The 24,262-nt window shown below is 39.0% G+C and overlaps 1 protein-coding gene across 2 annotated transcripts in view; it reads left to right on the forward strand.

Moving 5' to 3' along the window:
• The window catches only part of RC3H1 (ring finger and CCCH-type domains 1), a 63,925-nt gene that overhangs the window by 31,351 nt on the left and 8,312 nt on the right, over window positions 1–24,262 (forward strand). For both annotated transcript variants that reach the window (XM_032226081.1, XM_032226080.1), the window contains exons 5-18: window positions 1,592–1,767; window positions 1,969–2,169; window positions 4,461–4,593; window positions 5,939–6,057; window positions 7,742–7,854; window positions 10,560–10,841; window positions 12,112–12,305; window positions 12,576–12,970; window positions 15,229–15,387; window positions 16,429–16,581; window positions 17,449–17,662; window positions 19,205–19,295; window positions 19,421–19,550; window positions 23,898–24,068. In XM_032226081.1, coding sequence (XP_032081972.1) covers window positions 1,592–1,767; window positions 1,969–2,169; window positions 4,461–4,593; window positions 5,939–6,057; window positions 7,742–7,854; window positions 10,560–10,841; window positions 12,112–12,305; window positions 12,576–12,970; window positions 15,229–15,387; window positions 16,429–16,581; window positions 17,449–17,662; window positions 19,205–19,295; window positions 19,421–19,550; window positions 23,898–24,068 — 2,531 coding nt within the window. The remainder of the gene's footprint in view (window positions 1–1,591; window positions 1,768–1,968; window positions 2,170–4,460; window positions 4,594–5,938; window positions 6,058–7,741; window positions 7,855–10,559; window positions 10,842–12,111; window positions 12,306–12,575; window positions 12,971–15,228; window positions 15,388–16,428; window positions 16,582–17,448; window positions 17,663–19,204; window positions 19,296–19,420; window positions 19,551–23,897; window positions 24,069–24,262) is intronic.

The following is a 24,262-nucleotide window of genomic DNA, read 5'->3' on the forward strand; positions in this document are numbered from 1 at the left end:
TCCACTGCTAAGCAAGGCAGTTTTTGAGTCAGTTGTGCCCTATTTTATGACTGTTTTGCCGTAGCTGTTAAGCGATCACTGCAGTTTTTAAGTGAATCATGCGGTTGTTAAGCAAATCTGGCTTCCCCCATTGATTTTGCTTGTCAGAAGCTCCCTAGGAAAGTTGCAAATGATAATCTCAAGACCCCAGGACCGTGATGGTGAACCTATGACACGCATGGCACAGGTGGCATGCGGAGTCATTTGTCAGGGCACGCAAAGCATGTGCGCCCTGGCCAGCTGACTTCGGCCTTCATTTGAGGCCATTTTTCGCCCTCTGGAGACGCGAAAAACTGGTTCTACGGGCAAACCAGAAGTTCGGGAATGTACTTCCGGTTTGCTTATAGGGTTGGTTTTAGCCCTCCGGAGCGTTCAGGAGCCTTCCGTTTGCTCCTAGGGCTGGTTTTAGCCCTCCAGAGGCTTCAGGGAAGCCTCCTGAAGGCTCCAGAGGATGAAAAATGATCCTAGGGACAAACAGGAAGTCACTTCCGGTTTGCTTGTAGGGTTGTTTTTTGCCCTCCAGAGCCTTCAGGGAAGTCTCCTGAAGGCCCATGAACGCTATGGAGGACCAAACACGGCCCTACGGACAAACCAGAACCCACTTCTGGTTTGTTCATACGGTTGTTTTGTACCCTCTAGAGCCTTCAGGGAAGCTGCCTTAAGGCCCCTGAAGACTCCGGAGGACTAAAACCAGTGTTACGAGCAAAGGGGAAGTCCGTTGCTGAACTTCTGGTTTGCCCGTAGGGCCAGTTTTTCGCGCTCCGGAGGCTTCAGGGAAACTCCTGAAGCCCCCGAGGGGAGGCTGTTTTCGCTCTCCCCAGGCTCCTATAAAGCCTCTGGAGCATAGGGAGGGTGAAAAAAGCATGCCAAAAATGGGGGGAAGCGCTGATTGTGCATGCATGTGCACTGGGGTCGTCTGCATTATGGATGTGGAATACCCGCGCACAACCCCCCTGCGCTCCCCCCGCTTTTGGCATGCGAGCCAAAAAAGGTTCACCATCACTGCCCCAGGACAATGCCACCATCATAAATACATGCCAGTTGCCAAGCACCCACAATTTGATCACATGACTGGGGATGCTGTAAGTGTGAGAATTGGTCATGTCACTTTTTTCAGTTCTATTGTGACTCAGCAAAATTACTAACAGTCATTAAATGAATAGTTATAAGTCGACTGCCTGTATTAAATATTGCGCAATATATATTGGATTGAAATATTCAGTGGCATAATTAATCCTATGATGAACGTTTTCCAGTAAAGAATATACTTGGGGTTTTTAGCATTTTTTTTGTAGGTTTGTCTTAGCACTCAGTCATTCCTATTTTTAAAACCATGTCATAAACAGACTAGTAATTGATATGAAAGTGAAAATTGTCTGGTTCCTTCTAATGCAAGTAAATTATGCTCTAGGGGAATGACATATTTTCTAGCATGATCCTGATGTAACCTGGAGATTTCTATCACTCCTAATATAGTTGCTAATTCGTAGAATTTGTAATATCTTTATAAAAATCCTATATTAATCCTGTGATCGTCCTCTTGATTTTCCAGCGATGCAGGAGGAAGCCCTGAAGTTAGTTCTTTTAGCTTTAGAAGATGGATCTGCTTTATCTCGAAAAGTCTTGGTTCTCTTTGTGGTACAGAGGTTGGAGCCACGATTTCCTCAGGCTTCTAAAACCAGCATTGGGCATGTTGTCCAGCTTCTTTACAGAGCCTCCTGTTTCAAGGTACAAAAGAACTTAAGTACTTGTGAATCTTCTTTATCTGGTAGTTATGTCCATTCTTAAAGTGTGTTTGTGTGTGTGTGTGTGTGTGTACTTCTTTTGCACAAATGGCATGATGCAACAAGTTCCACAGAATTATCATTTGCAAGAGAGAAACTTGATTAGGCACACTTTATCTTACTTTAATAGTTTTGCCTCCACCAGGTGACTAAACGTGATGAGGATTCCTCCCTAATGCAGCTGAAGGAAGAATTCAGAACATATGAAGCTCTGAGACGAGAACATGATTCCCAAATTGTACAAATTGCCATGGAGGCTGGTTTGCGGATAGCTCCAGATCAGTGGTCTTCATTGCTATATGGAGACCAGTCTCACAAATCCCATATGCAGTCCATTATTGACAAGGTAGTATCTCTTTAAAATTATTACCCTTTTGTTTCTCAAGTCAATTTTTAAAATGCTGATAAAATTGTGAAGAGAAATTCATATTTATGTGTGAAATGCACCAATTAATTTTTTTTATTCCAATTTTGTACAGGTAGCCCTTAACTTACAACCATTCATTTAATGACTGAACCACCACTGAAAAAAGTGATTTATGATTCTTTTTCACACTTACTGGTGTTACAGCATACCAATGCTTACATGATCAAAATTCCTGCACTTGACAACTGGCATGTATTTATTTGTGAGGGTTGCAGTGTCCCAGGGTCATGTGTTCAACCTTTTGTGACCTTTTATCAAGCTAAGTCATTGGGAATGCCAGATTCATTCAAAAACCATGTTACTAACTTAACAACTGCAGTGATTCATTTAACCACTTGGCAAGAAAGATCGTAAAATGGGCTAAAACTCACTTAACAACTGTCTTGCTTAGCAATAGAAATTTGGGGCTCAATTGTGGTTGTAAGTTGAGAACTACCTGTAGTGGGAATGGAGTATCCTCCTTGTAGAATTTAGCTTTGATCCAAAATACCTGGGAACCTCTTTCACCATTTTAGACCTAGGGCCTATTGTGAGCCGTGGTGGTGCAGTGGTTAGAATGCAGTACTGCAGGCTACTTCTGCTGATCTCCAGTTGCCTGTAATTTGGTGGTTCGAATCTCACCAGGCTCAAGGTTAACTCAGCTTTCCATCCTTCCGAGATCAGTAAAATGAGGACACAGATTGTTGGGGGCAATATGCCTTAGGGAGGGCTGTAAAAGCACTGTAAAACTGTGTATGTCTCAGTGTTATTGCTATTATAACCTAAAATAGTATGTTTTTAACCTATTTTCATACTTGGAATTTTCTGTGAATTCCAGATGAATGCTTTTTATTTCTATTATTATATAATTTATTCATTGAACATGAAACTCAGCCAACTGAACATTCAAAAATGCATTACAAATACCAGTGACTGGTGCTAATGGTTGATACTGTTTGCTGCCAGTGTCCTAGGTATTAACCAAGTACCTTCTTAAAATATAAGATGTTTGAGTAGCACAGTTTTTGGAGTTCTGCTGGTGTTATTGCAGGAAGCTGCAATTTGTTGATGTATCTTGTAAAATTGTTGGACATGGTGCCAAGTGCCCCAATGACAATGAAATCATCATCATCACCATTATTATTATTATTATTATTATTATTATTATTATCATTAAACATGAAGCTCAGTCAACTGAACATTTAAAATTATTATTTACTTTAAAACTGTTTTATTATTTTATTGTATATTTTATATTTTGTAAATCTCTTTGAGACGGTTTTATATAGGAACAAATATAAAATGCATTTATTTCTAGTAGTAATAATGTTCCTGAATGTTATTAACTCATTGAATAAAAATAAAAACAACCCTATATCATTTCTTAAGTTAGAGCTAAGATTGATTGTTGCTCTAAGTACTACTTTGGAAGGTACTTATATTTGAAAAAAAATGCTAAAGAGCACTTATATAAAGCTGCATGAGGCAAGTACTTAAAATGATTTGGCAGCATAATACAATTTCAGGAGTAATTTTTAGCTTTAGTCTATGACTTTGGAGGCCTGGGCTTGTATGAGAGCATAATGTGGAAGCAGTCTCTTACAGTCCAACTTTGGGGAAAGTACTGCAGTTTTTCCCTGTTACTGTATTATGAAACTATGGATTAATTTTAATAAATAAAATTCAAGAGTTTTCTGCATGCTATTTTTTCCGTGCAGAATTTAATCCTGATAAAATAAAGCAAATCTTAATTGGTTTTTCAGGATTTGATACTCAGAATGTGGAAGTTTTCATCCACTTTAATATGCATTTACTCCTGTGACTAAGTAAATAGAGCCTATTGAGAGACCCAGAGCCTATGAGGGAACTCGTGTATGCGGTGCAAAAGAAACTACATCTTTGTTTATACGTAACTAATAATGATATTGTTTAAATGGAAGGATGAGTGCAAAAGATACCAGAAGTTAATCATGTTTTCACTTTTGTCATCTTACAATAGCATTTTTTCTTGATTGAGAACTCATTTTAGTGTCTTTGTATACTCTTTTCTATCATTATTAGGAATTAGTGCATTATTTCTGGAGAAGACCCCAAATTTTGGAAGACAAAGTGCTTTATATCAAGTGACAAATAATTAAGATAATGTTAACATGTATTTTCCCATGGGGTTTGATTGGGGTGTTCATGTGGACAGAAAGTTTTTCTAATGATTAATATGTGAATGTGTTAAGTTGCAGACCCCAGCTTCTTTTGCACAGAGTGTTCAGGAATTAACAATTGCTCTCCAGAGGACTGGTGATCCAGCTAATTTGACCCGGCTTCGACCCCATCTTGAACTTCTTGCAAATATTGATCCCAGTCCAGGTAAATTTGGATGGGTAGATGGGCAGGCAGACAACAGTTTTTATATTATCTTAAGACTAATATATTTATTAGGTCATAAACTTCTGTGCCAGTTTCATCAATTTTATGAAACTATATTTTTTGAGCAGCAGTTCCAAATTTTTCATGTATGTAGACTACAATTTTTAGAGATCTATGTATAAATCAAAATTTAGTGCTGACTGCACATTCTGTTTTACATAAAATTTCCATTCCCTGAAGGTGATACTGTAACTTCAAAAATTACATAAACATAATTTTAGGACAGCAAAAATCTCATGACAATTTCAAAGCTCGTTATTTTATGATATATTTATTTTATTGTTTTATGTACCGTATTTTTCGAAGTATAAGATGCACCTTTTTTCCTCAAAAAAGAGGCTGAAAATCTGGCTGCATCTTATACATCGAATACAGCATTTTTTTGCCTCCAAAGCCCCGCCCCTTCACCAAAAAGCCTTATGAAGGCTTTCAGAGAGCTCCTAGGGGCTGGGAAGGGCAGAAATACCTACCTACCCACTCTCTCTCTCTCTCTCTACCTACCTATCTATTGTATTTCTCTCTCTCTCTATCCCTCTATCTCCCTACCTATCTACTGTATTTTTCTCTCTCTCTATTTCTCTGTCTCTATCCCTCTACCTACCTACTTACCTACACACACTCTCTCTCCCTACCTACCTACTGTATTTATCTCTCTCTCTATCCCTCTCCCTACATACTCTCTCTCCCTATTTTTCTACTGTATTTCTCTCTCTTCCTCTCTCTCTATCCCTCTATCTACCTACTCCCTCCCTCCCTCCCTATTGTATTTCTCTCTCTCTATTTCTCTCTCTCTCTATCCCTTTATCTACCTACCTAACTACTCTCTCTCTACCTACCTACCTACTGTACTTCTCTTTCTTTCTCTTCCTCTCTATCCCTCTACCTACTTACTTTTTTTAAAAAATTGCCTCTTCAAAATCTTGGTGCGTCTTATACTCCAAAAAATACGGTATGTATTGTATTCTTGCCGGAAAAGCCCAGTGCAGAAATATAACAAAAACCTCTAACATAAATCACCATGTAAAACCAACTAAGTTTATTTTGAAAAAGAAAGAACTAAATAAATGGCCAGAGGATCCTGTTCCTGTCATGAAAGAAACTAATTTGCTTTTCAAAATTAAATTTTAATTCTTGTGTATCATTACATCCTTGTAAATGTCGTATATTTTCCATGTCATAAAAAAAAATGGAATGGTTTTTATGATGAAAGATTTTTTTGTTCCATAAAATTTCCCATTGCTGAGAAAAATTCAGGTTTTTTTTTTTTCCCTTCTAAACACTGTAGATGCTCCACCGCCGACGTGGGAACAGCTTGAGAATGGATTAGTTGCTGTACGGACTGTGGTACATGGACTGGTTGATTACATCCAGAATCACAGCAAAAAAGGAGCAGATCAGCAACAGGTATCGTAAATAGCAACCACTCTGTTGCCAGTCTGCAGCCATCCCCTTCCCTCACCACCACCACCACCACTGCCAGTCCACCAAACAAGAAAGATTGGAGACTGCTGGTATATAGTGCAGAGCTTGGGAAAAGTGCACCTAGATCAGTGGTGTCAAACTCGATTTCATTGAGGGCTGCATCAGGATTGTGTTTGATCTCGGATGAAAGGGGGTGGTGGCCGGGGAGTGGAGGGGCATGGCCATGGTGGGCGTTTTACACAGGCTCAAGATGCATTTTTCCCCTTCTTTCCGCAGTTCTTTACTATAACCATTTTCCTATCTCTTCTACCAGATATTACTGGCAAACATTTATTACTCCACTAAACTTTTTATTTATAAATTTATACCCTATTGTTTAATATTAAATTGCTTTTCCAAGCAGTAAAGCTATTTATACTATTGTATTTTAATTACTAGCTGATAACCCGGCGTTGCCCGGTTATTTATTTATAGGGGGAAAATGTCTGGACCAAACGTAATTTCTAACATTGGATTTTCCCCCTACCAGAGGGAGCCCCCTTGTGGAGTACTGTGAAGCCATTACCATGGCAACTTCACTGCGCTGTACAGTAGAAGCCATTTTACGGCAGTACAGTAGAAGCCATTTAAAGGCACAACAGACTGCATCTTAACAGAACACAATACCTAGGGGTGTCTTACCCCCACAGTATTTTTCTCCAGAGTAAGTCAGTGTACCAAGTTTGGTTGAAATTGCTCGAGGCATTCCAGAGTTATGCTGGAACATACACACACAGAGCCATTTATATATATATATATATATATATATATATATATATAAATTCAACTAATAATAAAAATACAACAGTATAAATAACATGATAATACAAGATCTAACAGCAGAGGTAAATTTCCAGGGTAGTAAAGAGAAATGGTATAGATTGGACCTACAGTATGTAAAATCTGGCATTAAACTGTAGTATTAACATAGGATGTTGCTTGTTTTCTATCCAGATCAGGCACTTACTTTTGGCCACATAATTGTAATCCAGTCCAATGCAGTCCTTCAGCAGCACTCTGTGGCCCGTTTTTGGCTTCCAGCAGCACTCCGCCGGCCAAAACAGGCCACGCAGAGGCCACACATGGCCCGTTTTGGCCAGCAGAGGCAGCGCGGGCCAGTCCTTTTGATATTTCCAGGCTGGCCCCGCCTTGAGTTTGACACCCCGACCTAGACCAAGGGCTCCTTTTTGAACTAAAACAGTTGTTTATTCTTTCAAATTGCATGTAAGATAACAAATTGCCACAAGAGATAATAGATTTTAGGCATTCTTTGAAGCCAGGCTCAGTCAACTACTTAGTTTTCTATGAGGTTAGTGTACTATATTATTACTTATCCCTATCCACAATATTCATTAAATTAAATGATATGATTGAGTTTTCTTTTTTAAATAATCTATTGTATCAGTACATAAAGGATGATCTTGCGCATGTTTATATGAACAGAACTGGTATTTTATTTTCTATATGCTATTATTTTGATGACAATTACAGTCATAAAACCTAGTCACTCACAGTCACTCATGTCATTTTTAACAAAAATATCTTTCTATATATTTGAGTTTTTTTTTCTGTTTATTTTGGAGAATTATTTTCCAAATAATCTTTTGTGTTCTTTTATCTAATTTAGCCACCTCAGCACAGCAAGTACAAGACGTATATGTGTCGAGATATGAAACAGAGAAGAGAATGCCCCCGTGGGGCCAGCTGCACATTTGCACACTCACAGGAAGAACTAGAAAAGTAAGTTCCATGCCATTGTTCTACTTCTACCTTAAATATTATATATGAGCTTAAATTTGGAATCATTCAGTTCAATTTGAGTCATCATCAGAGGATCAGAATAGTAAAACCTTTGATCATTCAAGCAAAAACCGGGAAACAGCAAGTCATACAGTAGCATTTTATTAATAATATATTCATCTGGATGCATCAATCTTGGTGATTTTTTTAAAATTCTAATTAGGAATTGCTGGTATTATAAGCAAAAAAAAGTAAATTTTTAAAATTTACCTGTAGATACAAGATACTATGGTTGTATAGTTTTAGAAGATATTTAAGAAATTATAAAAAAATATTTAATTGAACTTCTGTTTTAATTATTAAAATATTATTAAAGAGGAATTTATTTCACAAGTGAAAGCAAATATACATGTCCCAAGATAATGTTGCAGGATCCAATCTGGATCCGTCATCAGGACCAGAGTTTTAGTCTTCTGAGCTTTTGGACTCACGCTGGAAATCCATCCTCCGGGAACTTCTGTCTCATCAGAATGTATGCTTTAGGTTATTCTAGGCATAGTATTTATGTGATGACTGGTTGTGTGTGACTTTTTAGTTGTTGATTGGGGTGTTGATGGCCGGTTATTAAGTTGTTGGCTATTTCTTGTACTTCCAAGTCCTCAGCTCCTAAGAACCTGATAAGCTGGCGGTAAATCAGCACTCCTCTGTTTACTGAAAGGGGCCCATTTCCCAGGCTTCAATCATTTCCCTGACTATTCAGGAAGCCAAGGACTGGATCCTTAATTTATTCCACTTGGGCTGAGCAATGAAATATTCAGCATCTTTACATTTGAGGATGAATTTATCAGAGAAATGTGAGTTGGGAAGAGATGTTTTTGAGCAAGTGTAGTCCTTAAAAGGAGCTACAAGAAAAATATCTTCTTGCCTACTTTGATCAGTTTTGGATTTTTGCTGTTTTACAATTTGTGACCATGTGATTTTATTTTATTTCCAATCTCTATTTTTAATGTTTTATCTTATGACATGATTCTGATTGTATTTGTTGATAATTTTAAAAATATATGAGATGAGATCTCAAGATGTGTTTCATCTTCATTTGTCGTAGAGTTTCCTATTTAGAAGTAATACAATTGAAAAAAATGGGCAATAATTAATAACCCAAAAGTCCGCCCGGAGTCCTCCGGGATTGGGCGGCCTATAAATCTACTAAATAAATAAATAAATAAGTTTGGAATCCTGGTGAATAGCTCAGTAAAAAAAAATGACATAGTGCGGGGTCCCCAAATACCTAGGCTGCAACCCACTACTGGGCCGTGATCCATTAGAAACTGGGCTCAGAAGTGACAGGCAAGTGTGTGCACTCCACGTGCGCAAGAAGTGGGACATGTGCCTGCTGCTCACACAAATGGAGTTGTGCACACACACTTACTAGCCAGTCGCATGGAACCATCCCTCACCACCACCACTGGTCCGCAAAGCTGGAAAGGTTGGGTAACTCTGAGGTAGTAGATCATTAGGAAACAATTACTGCAAATAAGTTGTGATATGGCCATACTTGAAGGCTGAATTAAAAGATGTGCAGTTGATATGTGGGAAATTTTGTGTTACATTACTCTTTTTTATTCTGAACTAAAGATCCGAGATAAGCATCAATTAGCTGCTTGCCCACCTGCTAGCATTCTAATCCTTTTAGTCTTTTGTAATTCATCTCTCTCTCAGTCCTTTCAGAAACATACAAAGTCATCTTCATCTTACCCATGTTAATGTTGGAACTTAATGTTTTTCATTGCTTTTTTCCCATCATTGTCTATCATCTATATTGTTGCTGCCAAAAAATGTTCCTTATCAATAACCTCAGTGATTGCAGACCAGTGGCACTCACTCCTATCATCATGAAGTGCTCTGAGAAACTAGTCTGTCGGCACTTCATTTCTGGTCTTCCGCATACATTTGATAAACACCAGTTTGCATACAGAACAAATAGATCTACAGTGGATATTATAGACATCACTCTTCACACTGCTCTGACTCATTTGGAATGGGGGTAGGCTATGTGAAGATGCTTTTTGTAGATTTTAGTTCTGCATCATATCTCCTCAGCCCTTATTTTTAACACTGGTACACCACAGGGTTTCATGTTGAGTCCCTTACTCTATACTCTTTATGTACATGACTGCATTCCCGTTCACGCCAGGAATACTATTATTAAATTTGCAGATGATACAACAGTGGTGGGACTCATCCGGGGGGGGGGGGGAGGCTCATCCATTGCTGCCCTCAAGGCAGGTTGTAGGGCAGCCAAAGATGCAGATGGGGAGAGGGATGTTGGGAGGAGGCAATCCTTTACCTTAGAAGAACTAAAGCTTGGGACTGGGAGGGATCAAACTCAGAATGGCTTGACTTGGGATGGGTCCTCAGCTAACAACTGGTGGAGTTCATTTAATCATGGGAACGTGGAGTGCTGGGTTGGTTGCTAAGTGATGCAGTCATGTGATGCCATATTTTACAACCGCATTGTATAGCAATAGAAATTCCAGTCCCAATCACCATAGTCATTCAAGGGCTACTTGTATTATCTAGTTGTATGCAATCCACATGTATTTATAATATTTGTAAATATTGGGCCTGAATTAAAATGTATCCTGTTGCAACTGCAACAATTCTTTTTGTTTTGTTGATTGATTACCATATGTTTTTTCTTGAAGATTTCGCAAGATGAACAAACGTCTAGTTCCTCGAAGACCTTTGAGTGCCTCCTTGGGTCAACTAAATGAAGTGGGCCTGCCAGCAGCAGCTATTATCTCAGATGAAGCAACAGTGGACTTACCCAATAGGAAACCCTCTACCTTGCCAAATGGGATTGTTTCACCAGGCAGTACAGTGACACAACTTATCTCTCGTGGAACTGACTCCAGTTACGACTCGGTCATGAAATCGGGGAAGATGGACCACCATAGTAGTAGTGCTCCTGGATCACCTCCTGATTTGTATGCTTCTATTTTGTTTATCTCTTAGAATTTGACAATATAAATTAGCTTGCAGAAGAGTAATCCACACATGCTTCCACATGCCAAAATTGTATGTGCTCAAAATACAGAGTATATACTTCTGCACTGATTCTTACAGGCAGCTTGTATATAATTTAATATGTACAACTTTTTCTATCTGTAAGTCATTTTTTTCAGAATCAAAGCCTAGGGCAGAGTTCCCCAATTTTTCCAGTTTTGTGGACCGCTGGGGAGAGGGGGGGGAGGATCATTCCCTGCTAGGGCCAGCAAACACGAGCACCGCTCATGCAAATGGAACATGGAGCACATGTTCACTCGCTGTTTCCACAGCATGGTTGCAAAGAGCTCACAGCCCAGTAGTGGGCCATGGCCCAGAAGTTGGAGACCCCTGGCCTAGGAGATTAACCTGTATTCAACATATAAAAACTCCCTAAACTTGAATTTGGTTCATGTTCATATACTGCTAATAATGTGGAAGTAATTTGCAATGGTTTTCTTCCAAAATACTGTTTTAAAACTTCCCAGTTTGACCAACCACTGTAATATTTCTTTGAAATCTTCCATCCAAAATTTGACTGTGCCAGCCTTCCTTAGTTTCTAAACCTGGTCACGCTCAAGCGGTGCCACTATTGAGATTTCTGCTTACATTGGATAAGAAAACAAATTGTAATCTTTGTAAGGTTGTTGCTGTAATAGTTAAGGAGCCAGGCTAGAAAGCAAGAAGTCATGAGTTCAAATCCTGCCTTAGCCATGAAAGCCAGCAGCGTGACCTTGAACCAGTTCTTCTCGGGCCAATCCTCCACACACGGTTGTTTTTGTGGGTAAATAGGAGGAGAAAGATGTGTTGGATATGTTTGCCACATTATTTGTAAAAGTAATAAAGGTGGGACATAATCAAATAAATAAAAATGAAGTGGCATTATAAAAACCATCTGATATTAGAAAAAGTGCATGGGGTTTCCTGCAGTGAGGAACGTAAGGGTGGGATGCTTAAATTAATGGCAAAATACAACAGAAGAGCATGTGCTTGGAATCAGGTGATCCTAAGGTCATTTCCAAGATGTAGGGCTGTTAGAAATCCTCTCTCAGGTCATTGGAAACTGCTGCTTGTCATCATCAATCACCGTTAGCAATATTTGGGAGAGAAATCCTTCTAAGTTTCCCACACGTAAATGGGAGCACACAGCAACAATAAAACCATACCTATACTAAGTTGTAATTGCTGCAACTTTGTGTTTGTCTCATCTAGGCTGGAACCCGTTTCCAAGAGCTCCCACCCAGGGCCCCCCCGAGGACCTACAGACTTGCCTCCAATTTCAGTAGGCAAGCAGCTCCAAATAGTTCCCCGAGGCTCCCAGTTGTACCCAGCTCAGCAAACGGATGTGTTCTATCCAGATCCTCGAGGAACAGCTCCCCCATTTGAGCCTCCAACCTATCAAGCAGGTAAATTCCATCTACATGAAATTTGATCTTGAAATAAAATACGATTTTCTCTTTTTGTGGTCGAATAGTAAATATTAGTTAAATTCTATCATCAGAATATGATGCTTTCCATCATCTTTTACGACAGGTGTAGTTTGCAAAAATAAATGTATGCCCTCAGATGTAAGTGGGGAAAACTTAACTGACATTTTATTTTATTTTATTCTGAGTCTCTGAAGTCGTTAAAACAATGGACTAAATATTGTTCTAAATCTTGTTTCATATATTTAGGTGTATATTATCCTCCAGCTCAATCACTACAGTGTATGTCTCGATTCGTCCGACCCCCATCCTCTATTCCTGAACCAGGTCCTCCTTTTGTAGAACAACATTATGCACCCTATCTCCAAGATCGCATCATGAACTCACAATACAGTGCACAGCCACAGCAATACCCTCCCATGAGTCAACCTGTATATCCTCCCCATTATGACAGCAGGCGTGTTTATCCTGCTGCTCAGCCATACCAACGGGAAGATATTATCCGAGGAAGTCCTGTTCCAATTGAAATTTCTCCACCTGCTGTATCACCATACGTACCTGAAACAAGAGACAGATACCAACAAGTGGAGGGCTACTATCCAGTTGGACCACATCTGAATCAGATTAGACCTTCATATCATAGAGTATGATACATTTTTTTTTATTTTACGATTATGGTAATAGTAATGTTTAATGCCATTTTTAGATTTAATTCTTGCAGCAATTGTCCATTTTACAGGTAGATAGCTTCATTAAGTACCTCTAATTAATATTCTGAGTTTAGTTTTAAAAATCTAGCAAAATATAAATATTGCAAGAAAAGCCAAGGTGTGCACATTTCACAATTTAAATTGAAAATTGAAAATTTAAATTTATCTCTGTTTTTTAAAATTAATTTTGCTTCTGAAAAGAATGAGGGAGGTCCAAGGCATTAAAAACCTATAATTGATTGTTGTAAATCAAGAAATAGGACAAAACTGCATTTCTTCACCATCTCTCAAATTCCAGAACAGAATTCAGTTTGCCTGAAGACCAGAATTTATTCTGCAATGACCTAAAGCAGTGTTCCCCAACCTTTCTGGTTGGTAGCCTTGGGTGGGGGGTTAGGGGGGAAGAGGGGATGGTTTTGTTTGAGGGGCAGTATTGTGGCCCGCCAGTGGCTAGCAGACCTGGCAGTAGATTCGGACAGTGAGGAGGTTGGGGAGGAACCTGGGCCAGCCCTTTAGTCTGGGGAAAGCTGTGAAGAAGGCTCTGTGTCGGAGGCAGAGAGGGGGCCAGAGCCATGTGCCACTTACCAGCTGCCTCCAGAGTCAGACATCAGTGAGGCAGACAAACAGCTGGAGCCTGTTCCCAGTGTGCGCATGTTCAGAGTTGCCAGACAAGGGAACAGCTAAAGAACAGGGGTCAACTTGGGAGTAAGGCCACAGGTGGACGATGAATGTCCCCTCCCAGAGGAAATAAAAGAGGAGTAAAAGGGGAGTGGAGTTTTCAGGAGACAATTAATTTGCTTAATTGGTTTGTGACTCTCCGAGGCTCCTTGCCAAGTTTTGTAGACATCGGCCTGTCAGCTCTCCAAGCCAGATAACGTCTGTGACTGTAAATACTCCCTTAAAAGACTTTGCTGGATGTGAATGAGCAGAATTCACAAACCCCAAACAAAGGGGTTTTTGTCATGACAAGGAGTTTGCTTCATCCTCTTGGGAAGCCTAGGTCAGAACAGGCAAGTGCGCGCGCTCACATTGTTTATTTGTGTGAGCAGCAGGCACTTGCTCACTGGTGCCCACCACTCAAATGAATGGCTGCAAGTGCCAACGCCCACTGCTCGCGTGAGTCAGATTGTGTGCATGTACGCGGGCTCCACCTGTTTGCAAATAGGCTTTGTCCTGGGCCGTGGCCCACGGGCTGGAGACCCCTGGCTTAAAAAAATAGCCTAAGTACTTCTATCTTTCATTTTTAGAGGATTTTTTAAAGCTTTGCTTTGCTGAAGCCATTCATTCACAGATACACATACCAAACAGAGAGATAATATTTCTGATGTGTAGCAATGAATAAGAATAACTATATAGCAGTCGGCATATATTGCTTTGGAACATTCCAGAGTTGTTTAGAGAGACAAAGTGACTGTGTATCTCTGAGAGGCCAATGTGAGTTTTAAATATCTGGATAGCCAGTAAATGGTAGAATATAAATTGCAGCTGTGTTCTAATGTCTGCAGACAATGAACTGCTAACTTTTGTGGTCTCCTCCTTTCTTCAAAGTGAAACTGAGCAGATTGTAAACATCTATTTAAGATTATTCATATTTATGCTTTCTGATTGTATAAGTGTTAATGAAGCAAGATTGCTTCCTATATATGTGGCTTTGGTGACCTTTCTTTTGTTCACTAAGTATAATCAGGTAAAGACTATAGTCAAACGTTCATGGAAAACCAGTATCAATTATTAGAAAGCACATTAATACATTTAGCAATATAACTAACAGATTATCAGATTCGAAACCTGGAAATGTATCATTTGGATTGTAATAGCTTTCCGTTCCTTCAGTCTCCAAAAAGGTGGTTAATTTGGTATGTTTTCATTTTTAAAGAAATCAAAACTTAAATATAAAATGTTAAAATATTAAAATCTTACATTAATTTTGTGGAAATGTAAGGTAGCATTCCTAATTTTCTCCAAAGTGCTGTTTAACAGAACAGTTTTCGCTTTTGCCCTTTTCGCCTTATGAAATTGATAATGACTCAACAGACGTTAATGAATCTAAGAAGGGGGGGATTTCTGAGAAACTTGTATTGAAATAATTTTGCTGCTTTGCTAGAGTATCTTGTAACTTTGGGATTGTAGATTTAAATTCATTTGTAGAATACAGGAATCTTCATATCTGCATTTTTTTTAAAAACCTCCAGGAGCATTACACTCGTGCTCCCCCTCAGCCACACCCGAGTTTAGATGAATTGCATCGAAGGCGAAAGGAAATTATGGCTCAGCTGGAAGAAAGGAAGGTCATCTCCCCACCACCATTTGCATCATCACCAACCCTGCCTCATTCTTTACACACTGATGAGGTAAGCATATGTTTAAAACAATTTAGTAGAAAATATGATGCATGTGGTTTAAAAATATGAGAAATTGTCCTAATGACCTGTTTGAAGAATATTATGCCATGATCTAAATCCTATTATACTAACCAACTATCTTAAGGGAAAAGTTGAATCAGGTGTTCCAATCACTGAGATGATAATCAGACACTGAGTTTGAGGGGCTCTTCCCATTAAAATATTGATGGCAGGCACCCTCAGTCTGCATTTCATGATTGATAGTTGTAGAAATGAATCATGTCCCATGCAAAACAAATTTCTGCAGACCTCAAAGAAGAACTATCAGTGTTCACAAGGCTGGTAACCAACTGCCAAAGACTTTGGACTCATCTTTTCACACTCAGAAAGATAATGTAGAAGTAAGGAGATTACATTCTAACAATCCCAATCATGAAATAATGCCAATAAAATATATTTTGTTTAATCATAATCGCTTCTTCTCTAAATAAGGACGTCAGGGTAGTGAACTGTAGTATAGTGTGGCGTAGACCATTTTGAAGGTCACGGTGCTCTAGAATTACAGATTCCAAGTAGTTCTTTGGGTACAACCCCTCATTCAACAACCATTCAAAGTTACAAAAGTGCTGAACAAGGGGCACTTACGACTTAAGAAGTTGCAGCTATCACAACGTCCTCCTGATCACATAATCGTGATATGGAAATTTTAATGCCTGGCTCATGATTATGACATTGCAGTGAGCCACAGTCATATGATTGCCATTTACAACCTTCCTTGCCATCTTCCCACAGCCACTATTAATGGGAAAGCTGGCAGGGAAGGTTGCAAGTTGCTCTCTCCTGCCATTTTTCTCCTCATGTGGAGAACATTAGAGTACAAGAGCCCAGAGATTAGGAATTAGTTTTAAAAGTATGAGAAATCCCAAACCTCATAGGTTGTCTCAAATGTTTAATAAATGTTCTTATCTGCAATTAGTCTAGACAAGGTAATTCCAAATGACAGCATAATGCTTTCTTTCTCTGACATGAGTGGGCTTTGTTTTTATGCAGTACTTGGATGAAGATCTGAAGGTAGCAGGCAAATACAAAGGAAATGATTACAGCCAGTACTCTCCCTGGTCGTGTGACACTATTGGCTCCTACATTGGAACCAAAGATGCAAAACCCAAAGACATTGTGGCAGTGGGTCTTGTGGAGATGGTGGTAAGCATGCTGAAAAAAACAACAGCGATGTACTCTTGGTAATTGGTAAATTGCCAGGTGACCAGATTAGACAAAGGTTTCCAATGGAGATTCTCCAGACTTTTGTAGATGATATGGCAGCAGCTGACAAGAAGTTTAAGGATCAGTAGTAACATTGTACAGGCAGTCCTCATTTAACAACGCTAATTGGGACTGGAAACTCGAGTCGTGAAAGGACATGGTTATAAGTCAAAAAGGCATATGGTTGCACCACTTGGTGATCATAGTTCTGGTAGTCCCAGTTGCTATTGTGTGGGTTGTTAAGCAAGGACCTCAAATGTCTGAGACTTCCTGCTGGCATCCCCATTGACTTTCCTTGTTCCAGTCTTTCTCTCTCCTAATTGTATGTATGTAGCTGAGTTCGAATTTATCTCTTCCCTCTCCTTGTTTATAATTTCATATATATAAAGTAAAATTGGGGAGAAAACCTTCAAATAATGATTATGGATATTTTTTTCTCCAGCTATGCTCCACTCATATAAAGTTATACATTATAAAATTTTCCCGAAGTTCATAATGGCCTGGTAATACAGTATTTTTTGAGAGAAAGGAATAATGTTCCATGGATAAAGCAATTATTTTATTGTATCTACCTCCAAAGGCCTTTGCTTAATTTGTACATTCATATTGCTAAATATTTAGCCTGCAAAGAATAGTCTGAATGCTGTTAATATTTGCTTACAAGTTTGAAAAATTACTGTTGTGCAAGTGTCTTTCTCCAATCAGAGCCCCTCCCACCATAATTGGGATATGGAAACATCTGAGAAATATGTCAACTAAAAAGGAGAAGCTTTCTTGTAATTCTGATCATTTAATCTGTCACTCCAGAATGTGGACAGCAAGGGAATGCGAGATCAACGTTTGGATTTACAAAGGAGAGCCGCAGAGACTGGTGATGATGATCTTATTCCCTTTGGAGATAGGCCTACAGTATCAAGGTTTGGTGCCATCTCACGTACTTCCAAAGCAATGTACCAGAATCCAGGCCCCATGCAAGCCATGACAGTTCAAGGGGCTTCTGCAAAACCAGTCAGTGTTTCAGGTATAAAGTTTTATTTTCTTTGGGGGGCAGGGGGTTGTAGTAGCTTTGAAACAGTATGTGGCTTGGTTATGGAAATGAGTCTAGACATTGGTTGGCAGGCTTCCCATGAATAGGGGAATACTAGTAGTCCTCAACTTATAACTGATTGTTTAATGATTACTCAAAGTTAAAGCACTTCCGGCCAGCATAAAAGGTCACTCTGCCCCTCCCCCATCACATGACCCTTCCTTTCAATGGGGAAGATGGCGGTGAAATTTGCAAGTAAAGGAGAAGTACCTCAGCAAGCTTCAGGACTGGACCTCAGATCTTTAGAATTTGAGGTCCATTCCTTCAGTGCACTAAGGGATTTCCCTTCCTCACACAGCAGAGAGAGGAAATTCCTTGGTGGGCTTCAGGAACAGACCTCAAATGTTGAAGATTTGCTAGCTTCCTAGGGCTAGAAAGTTAGCAAATGCTGTCATTCTGAAGGCCAGAAAGATTCCTAACCATCAAGACGATGGTATGTGTTAGTTTTCTACCTTTCTAGCCTAGGAAGGGTAGAAAACACGATCATTCTTGCAATCATTTGGAAGGCCTCTTCTCCAAATTGTGCATTTGGAGAAGGAATCTTCCCATTTATTGCAATAATGGGGCCCACTTGCAGGATGGCAAGACGTGGCTTCAGAAGTATATGTACACATGTATGGACAAAAATGGTATAGTGGAGGTATACCAATGTGAAAATGTTGCAAAGATGATAATTGTGTTAAAAAAACTGAAAAAACTATTCAATAAAAATATATATTTTTTAAAGTTTGTGTTCCAAATTATGAGATTCAGTGTGGCATTAATGTTAACGTGCAGACTAGGAGAAATGAGTTATTTGTTTAAAATATATAAATCTCTGGGTATAGAGAGATTTTTGTTCTTTTCATTATTTTGCTAGAAAAGGTTATTTTCAGATCATTCAAAATTTTAGTTTTAAATAGAAATAATGAAAAGCTGGGCAGTATCCTTTTATGAATTCACCAGAACAATTATAGTAGAAATGGAGCCACTTGTTGAGCAGGCTTACAAATGAAGCACTAAAGATGCAGGATTCTTTTCCTAAAGGAAATCTCAGCTGAGATCCACTAGTTGAATTTAGAGTTACGTAGAGAGAGATAAAAGCTAGAAACTAAAGATCATGTTGCTACCTTGTATATTGCTAAGGAAAATTGATGGAAAAGTCAGCCAAGATGGCTTCATTCTTCATAGAGGAGGTAGTAAGGTAGTTACAGACTGGCCCATGCAGTTTTGAGATATGCATGTTTAGATCTATTTGCTGTGAACTATAGCTGTTTAAAAAATGAGAAAAATATGACCTATTAAAATTGTGGCAAACATTAAAAAAGACCCTGTTTGTTTCACATAGAACCAATATTTTCAAAGAGAGAGAATATGTATAAAAATAAATGGTGACTCATAGTAATCTGTTGTAAATGCAGTCTTTACAGAAGGCTGATTTCTATTACAATAATTGTAATGAATAATTTTTATATAGGATTTTTCTGTTCTTTATAGATTACAGTCCATATGGAACACACAATGCATGGGGAGGTTCACCATACTCACCCCATCAAAATGTACCTTCTCAGGGACGGCTTGGTGACAGGTAGGGGATTTGAACTTGCACATGCTATACATGTTTTAAGTTTTCTCAATTAAACTGAGAAGCAAGAACAACAACAACAACAACAAAAACTTTTTCCCCTTCCAAACAATTATCTATCCGAAAAGGGAGAGATTATCTATGACAGACATTGCTAACCATGGGAAATCTTTGCCATCATCTGAGAGAGAACAGCAGCTTCGTCTTGAACTACAGCAATTAAACCATCAGATAAGTCAGCAGACACGAGGACTTGAGGTATGTATTCTTAGTACTTTTTCTTAGAAAGAACTAGAGAAATGAAAAGGGGAGGGTGACAGAACAGTGTAAATGTCACAGAATTTCAGAATGAAGAACTCACTACTGTTCAGGCATTTTGAATGTGATTTTAAAATGACAGTATTAAGGGAGAAATAGCTGGTACCATTGAATTCTGCATTCATTTGCATATGATATTTGTTCTCCTCCTATACTCGCACACATGTTCACAAACTTGAGATCCATAAATCTTATATAATGGAAATCAGTATTATTGCTCTGTTTTACTTCTTTTCCCTTTTATAGTGTTCTTTGTTTTTTCCTAAATAGCAGACCAGATGATAGCTATACATAATTTATTGAGAACGTATGTAGAAAGTTTATCTCTTGGGTTGAAAATTTAAATTTATGATAGCATAATGGACAGGAGTGTTGACTATAACCTATATTCATCCCAGAATATCTGTGTTTTCGCAAAAAGACAACATGAGGTAGCTTATGGGGAATTATGAGGAGCCGAGGTGGCGCAGTGGTTAAATGCAGCACTGCAGGCTACTTCAGCTGACTGCAGTTCTGTAGTTCGGCTGTTCAAATCTCACCGGCTCAGGGTTGACTCAGCCTTCCATCCTTCCGAGGTGGGTAAAATGAGGACCCGGATTGTTGTTGGGGGCAATATGCTGACTCTGTAAACCGCTTAGAGAGGGCTGAAAGCCCTATGAAGCGGTATATAAGTCTAACTGCTATTGCTATTGCTATTACTTTACTAATGAGCACCTTGAGTTGTACCTGCAAGACAACTGGTAGCCTGTGAGCAGTGGATATTCATGTACATACCGCAACATACCCGTTATTGCCTAGGTGCTGCATTCTGAACCAACTGTAGCTTCTGGGTGGTCTTCAAGGGCAGCCCTGTGTAGAAATGCATTGCAGTCATCTACTTACAAAGTGTCTAGGTCATGAGTGACCATCTGGAGACCTTCAATTCTTGTGTTGCTGTTGAAAACAACACAAGTTGTGCTTAATTTGTGCATGTTGTGTTTGCTAGTACTTAATGGAGGAGTATTGGATGGCTTGAAAAATACCCAGCTTGATAATTAGTCTTCTTTATTATCATTAAACTTTTTCTTTAATTTTTTTTAAAATTCATCACATATAAAAGGAGAGAGTAAAACAAAAACAACAACAATATTACAGCTCTAATGTAATAATCAAAATTAAACTTACATATGCATTCATGTCATATCATACAGAATAGAATAGAATGAGTGGAAAAGACCTTGGTCTTCTAGTCCAGCCCCCTGCTCAAACAGGAGAGTCTATACCATTGTCAGATAAGTGACTGTCTAGACCAGGGGTGTCAAACTCAGGGCTAGACCTGGCCCACAGGGCCGCCCTGGGAACAGCAAAGGACCAGCCCGCGGTGCCTCTGCCAGCGAAAACAGCCCTCCTGAACTCTATTTTCACTGGCAGAGGATTGCAGGACATTGTTGCAGCCGAAAACGGAGCTCAGGAGCCCGTTTTCGCTGGCAGAGGGTTCAGGCCACCACAGATGCCCCCGACATGAGTGACGTCGAGCTGGCCATTCCCGCCCTGGCCACACCTGCCCCGGCCCCCTGAGATCAAACACAATCCTGATGCAGCCCTAAATGAAATCCAGTTTGACACCCTTGGTGTAGACTCTTTAAAAACCTCTACTGATGGACCACCTTGATTAGTTTCCAACCACTGTTTCATGTCCTGCCCTCTGGTGCTTTGGAGAATAATTTCAACCCCTCTTCTTTGTGGCAGCCCCTTAAATATAATTGTTGTTATGTTTTAATCAATTTGTTTGTTATAAGAGCATTATTTATTTATTATTATATTTCCTATTTCTTAATTTCCCATCTTCAATTAAACATATTGACGCATCTAGGTTACTGCAATAGTTCTTTCTCTAAGAACTTGATGCTGTCATGCAAAGTCAAGGAGAGACGTACGCCCCAAGGCTTCAATCTTCAGTTCCTTTCTCCTGTCATTTGTTACAATAGACTATTTGCATTTTGTTTATCATTCTGATTGGTTGATTCTCTCTGACCTCTTTCTTGTCAATTGCAACTTATGAATACAAAAACTTGTATATACGTATTCCTAAACTTACAATCATAGTTGAGCCTGGTATTGTGGTAATAAGTCATTGCAGTTACTAAGTGAATCACCACTTGACCCTGATCGATTTATAGCAGCAGTCATTAAGCAAATCTGTGGACATTTTTTTTACTAGAAACTGGTTGAAAACCAAAAATTCTGGCCAGATGAGTGCAAAACACTGCAAATGGCTGTAAATACAAGCCGCTGGCCAAGTGCCCAAAATGCAATCGTGTGATTACGAGAGTGGCTTCAGAACTTGGAAAATGTATACTAAGTAGCTCTGGGGCCATCTGCCATAATTTCGAATGATTGCTAAATGATCGGTCATTAAGCAAGGAGTACTATATGCAAGTCAGATTTCCTAACAGTGGTGTAATCAGAATTATCAACAATAAAATTTTTGTTCAAATATAGGAAAAGATAGAATTGTGTAGCTCCTTGTAGAGTTGATAGAAATACTATGTTAGATTATTGATATTTTTAATCATTAAAAAGTGCATATTATCATCTTATTTTCCAAACACTTGCCGTTTTTTATGAAGAATGAACTCAGTAAGTCTTCGAAGGCAAAGTTAATTAACAGTAACATAACATGTTAAAACAAAATGGTCTTCCTTTGAATAGAAGACTTCCCTCCCTATATTCTAGAATATTTAATTTAATGTACCATTTTCTAACAATATTTATAAAGATTTTAAAAATTCCACTCTACACAGGTTCTCTAATAAAAGGATTGCTTGGCTGTTTTTATTTTTGGATTCTCCAGAATTCTCAGTTTACCATGTTAATGACATTTAAATTAGTATGATGTACACTAGTATGTCTTACTGTACAGTAATAATTATCCATTGGACATCAATAGTATCTATTGATGCTGTCTTCCAGATCAGATTTTCTAGACAGACATTTTAAAATTATATTTTATATTAGAGTCCCCCAACCTTACTGGCTTTATGGACTGGCTGGGGGTGGGGGGAGAGTTTAGGGGGGATGGTTGCGCACAAGTGGTGTACTACATGTAGAGCTCCATTTGCGTGAGTGGCATGTTTGTGCGTTCGCCTGCTGCTCAAGCAAGTGGGGATGCACACGCACTTGCCGTTTCCACAGCCCAGTTGCAAACAACTCATGGCCCACTAGTGGGTCCCTGCCAGGGGGTTGGGGATCCCTGTATTATATTATAATTATTTATGTAAAACCTTCAGTGCTAACAGTATTTTAAAAATGAAATATTTCAACTATTTTTCATTTATACAGTGATACTGTACAGGTGGTTCTCATTTAACGACCATTCCACAACCATTTGAACTTAAAATGGCACTGAACAAGTGGTAGTTATAACTATAACTCGTACTATTAGTACAAATTATAGTTATAACTACTGCTTGTTCAATGCCATTTGTCTCAATGACCCTGCAATCATCTGATTATGATCTGGGTGGTCGGGGCATGCTTGAATTATGATGTTGCAGCATCCCCAGTCATTTGTTCACAATTTGTGACCTTTCTTGCCAGTTTCTGACAAGCAAAGTCAATGAGGAAGCTGGCAGGAAGTCACTAGTTATGTTCACATAGGTCCTTGCTTAATGATGACTACTGGGACTGCCCAAACTGCCTTGACTAGGTGGACAAAATAAACCCTTACAGTACTATATAAATCAATTCTGCAGAGGTCTTTATATCAGTGTTTTCACAGTTTGTACTCCACTAGAACTCTTAATCAGATCAAGAAGTACATACTAGGATGTAGTCAGTTTGCAGTGAGCATTGGCCAAATTATTCTCGTTGGTCTGCTTAAGGCTGAATATACTCCAGAAGATAAACTTCCACATTGCAAATAAGAGAAAAATGTTGTCTTTCATGGAAGCTGGATTATTGTAATATATCATTGATGAATTCATAAACATCAAAAGAATTCCAAAATTCATCAGGAAATTCCTCCAAAATAAAAAGTATGGTTTTATAAAATGTAGAAGTATGCATACTTTAGTCACTATATTTCTAATTTAAGTTTGCTTCATCTGTCTTATTTTATGTGTTATAATTTTGAGCATGTCTATAAGAGCAGCGTATAAAGTATAAATAAATCAGCCTTTTTTTAATAAAAAAAGAATGTTGGGCGTTAGAAGCCAAGCAATATTCCTGCATTTTGGCCTGATTCCCATGCCTGCATGGTATATTTTGTGTGCTCAGTTGTGTATGTGCTTGGCTTTGTGCATTTAGGCAGTTAGTAACAGGCTGCTGTTGCAGAGGGAAGCGACCCCTTTGGCAGGCCAACCACAGGCCCCACCGCCACCTCCTAAGTGGCCTGGAATGATCTCAAGTGAACAGCTGAGCTTGGAGCTGCACCAGGTGGAGAGGGAAATCGGGAAGAGAACCCGGGAACTAAGCATGGTGAGTGTTTTGTAAGGTGGGCAGAGAAGATGCTTGCTGCTGCTTGGCAAGTTGCAGTGTTAACTGCTCTCACCGTTTCTGAACAAGAGTCATTTTGAATATTCAGAGCTGGTAGCTTATAGGTTTTAGTTTTTCAACAAATTTAATTTTGCGAGCTACCACAGTTGAAAGTTGGTAAACACTCAAATTTACAG

This window comes from Thamnophis elegans, chromosome 11, assembly GCF_009769535.1.
Source record: "Thamnophis elegans isolate rThaEle1 chromosome 11, rThaEle1.pri, whole genome shotgun sequence".
Classification (NCBI taxonomy): Eukaryota; Metazoa; Chordata; class Lepidosauria; order Squamata; family Colubridae; genus Thamnophis; species Thamnophis elegans.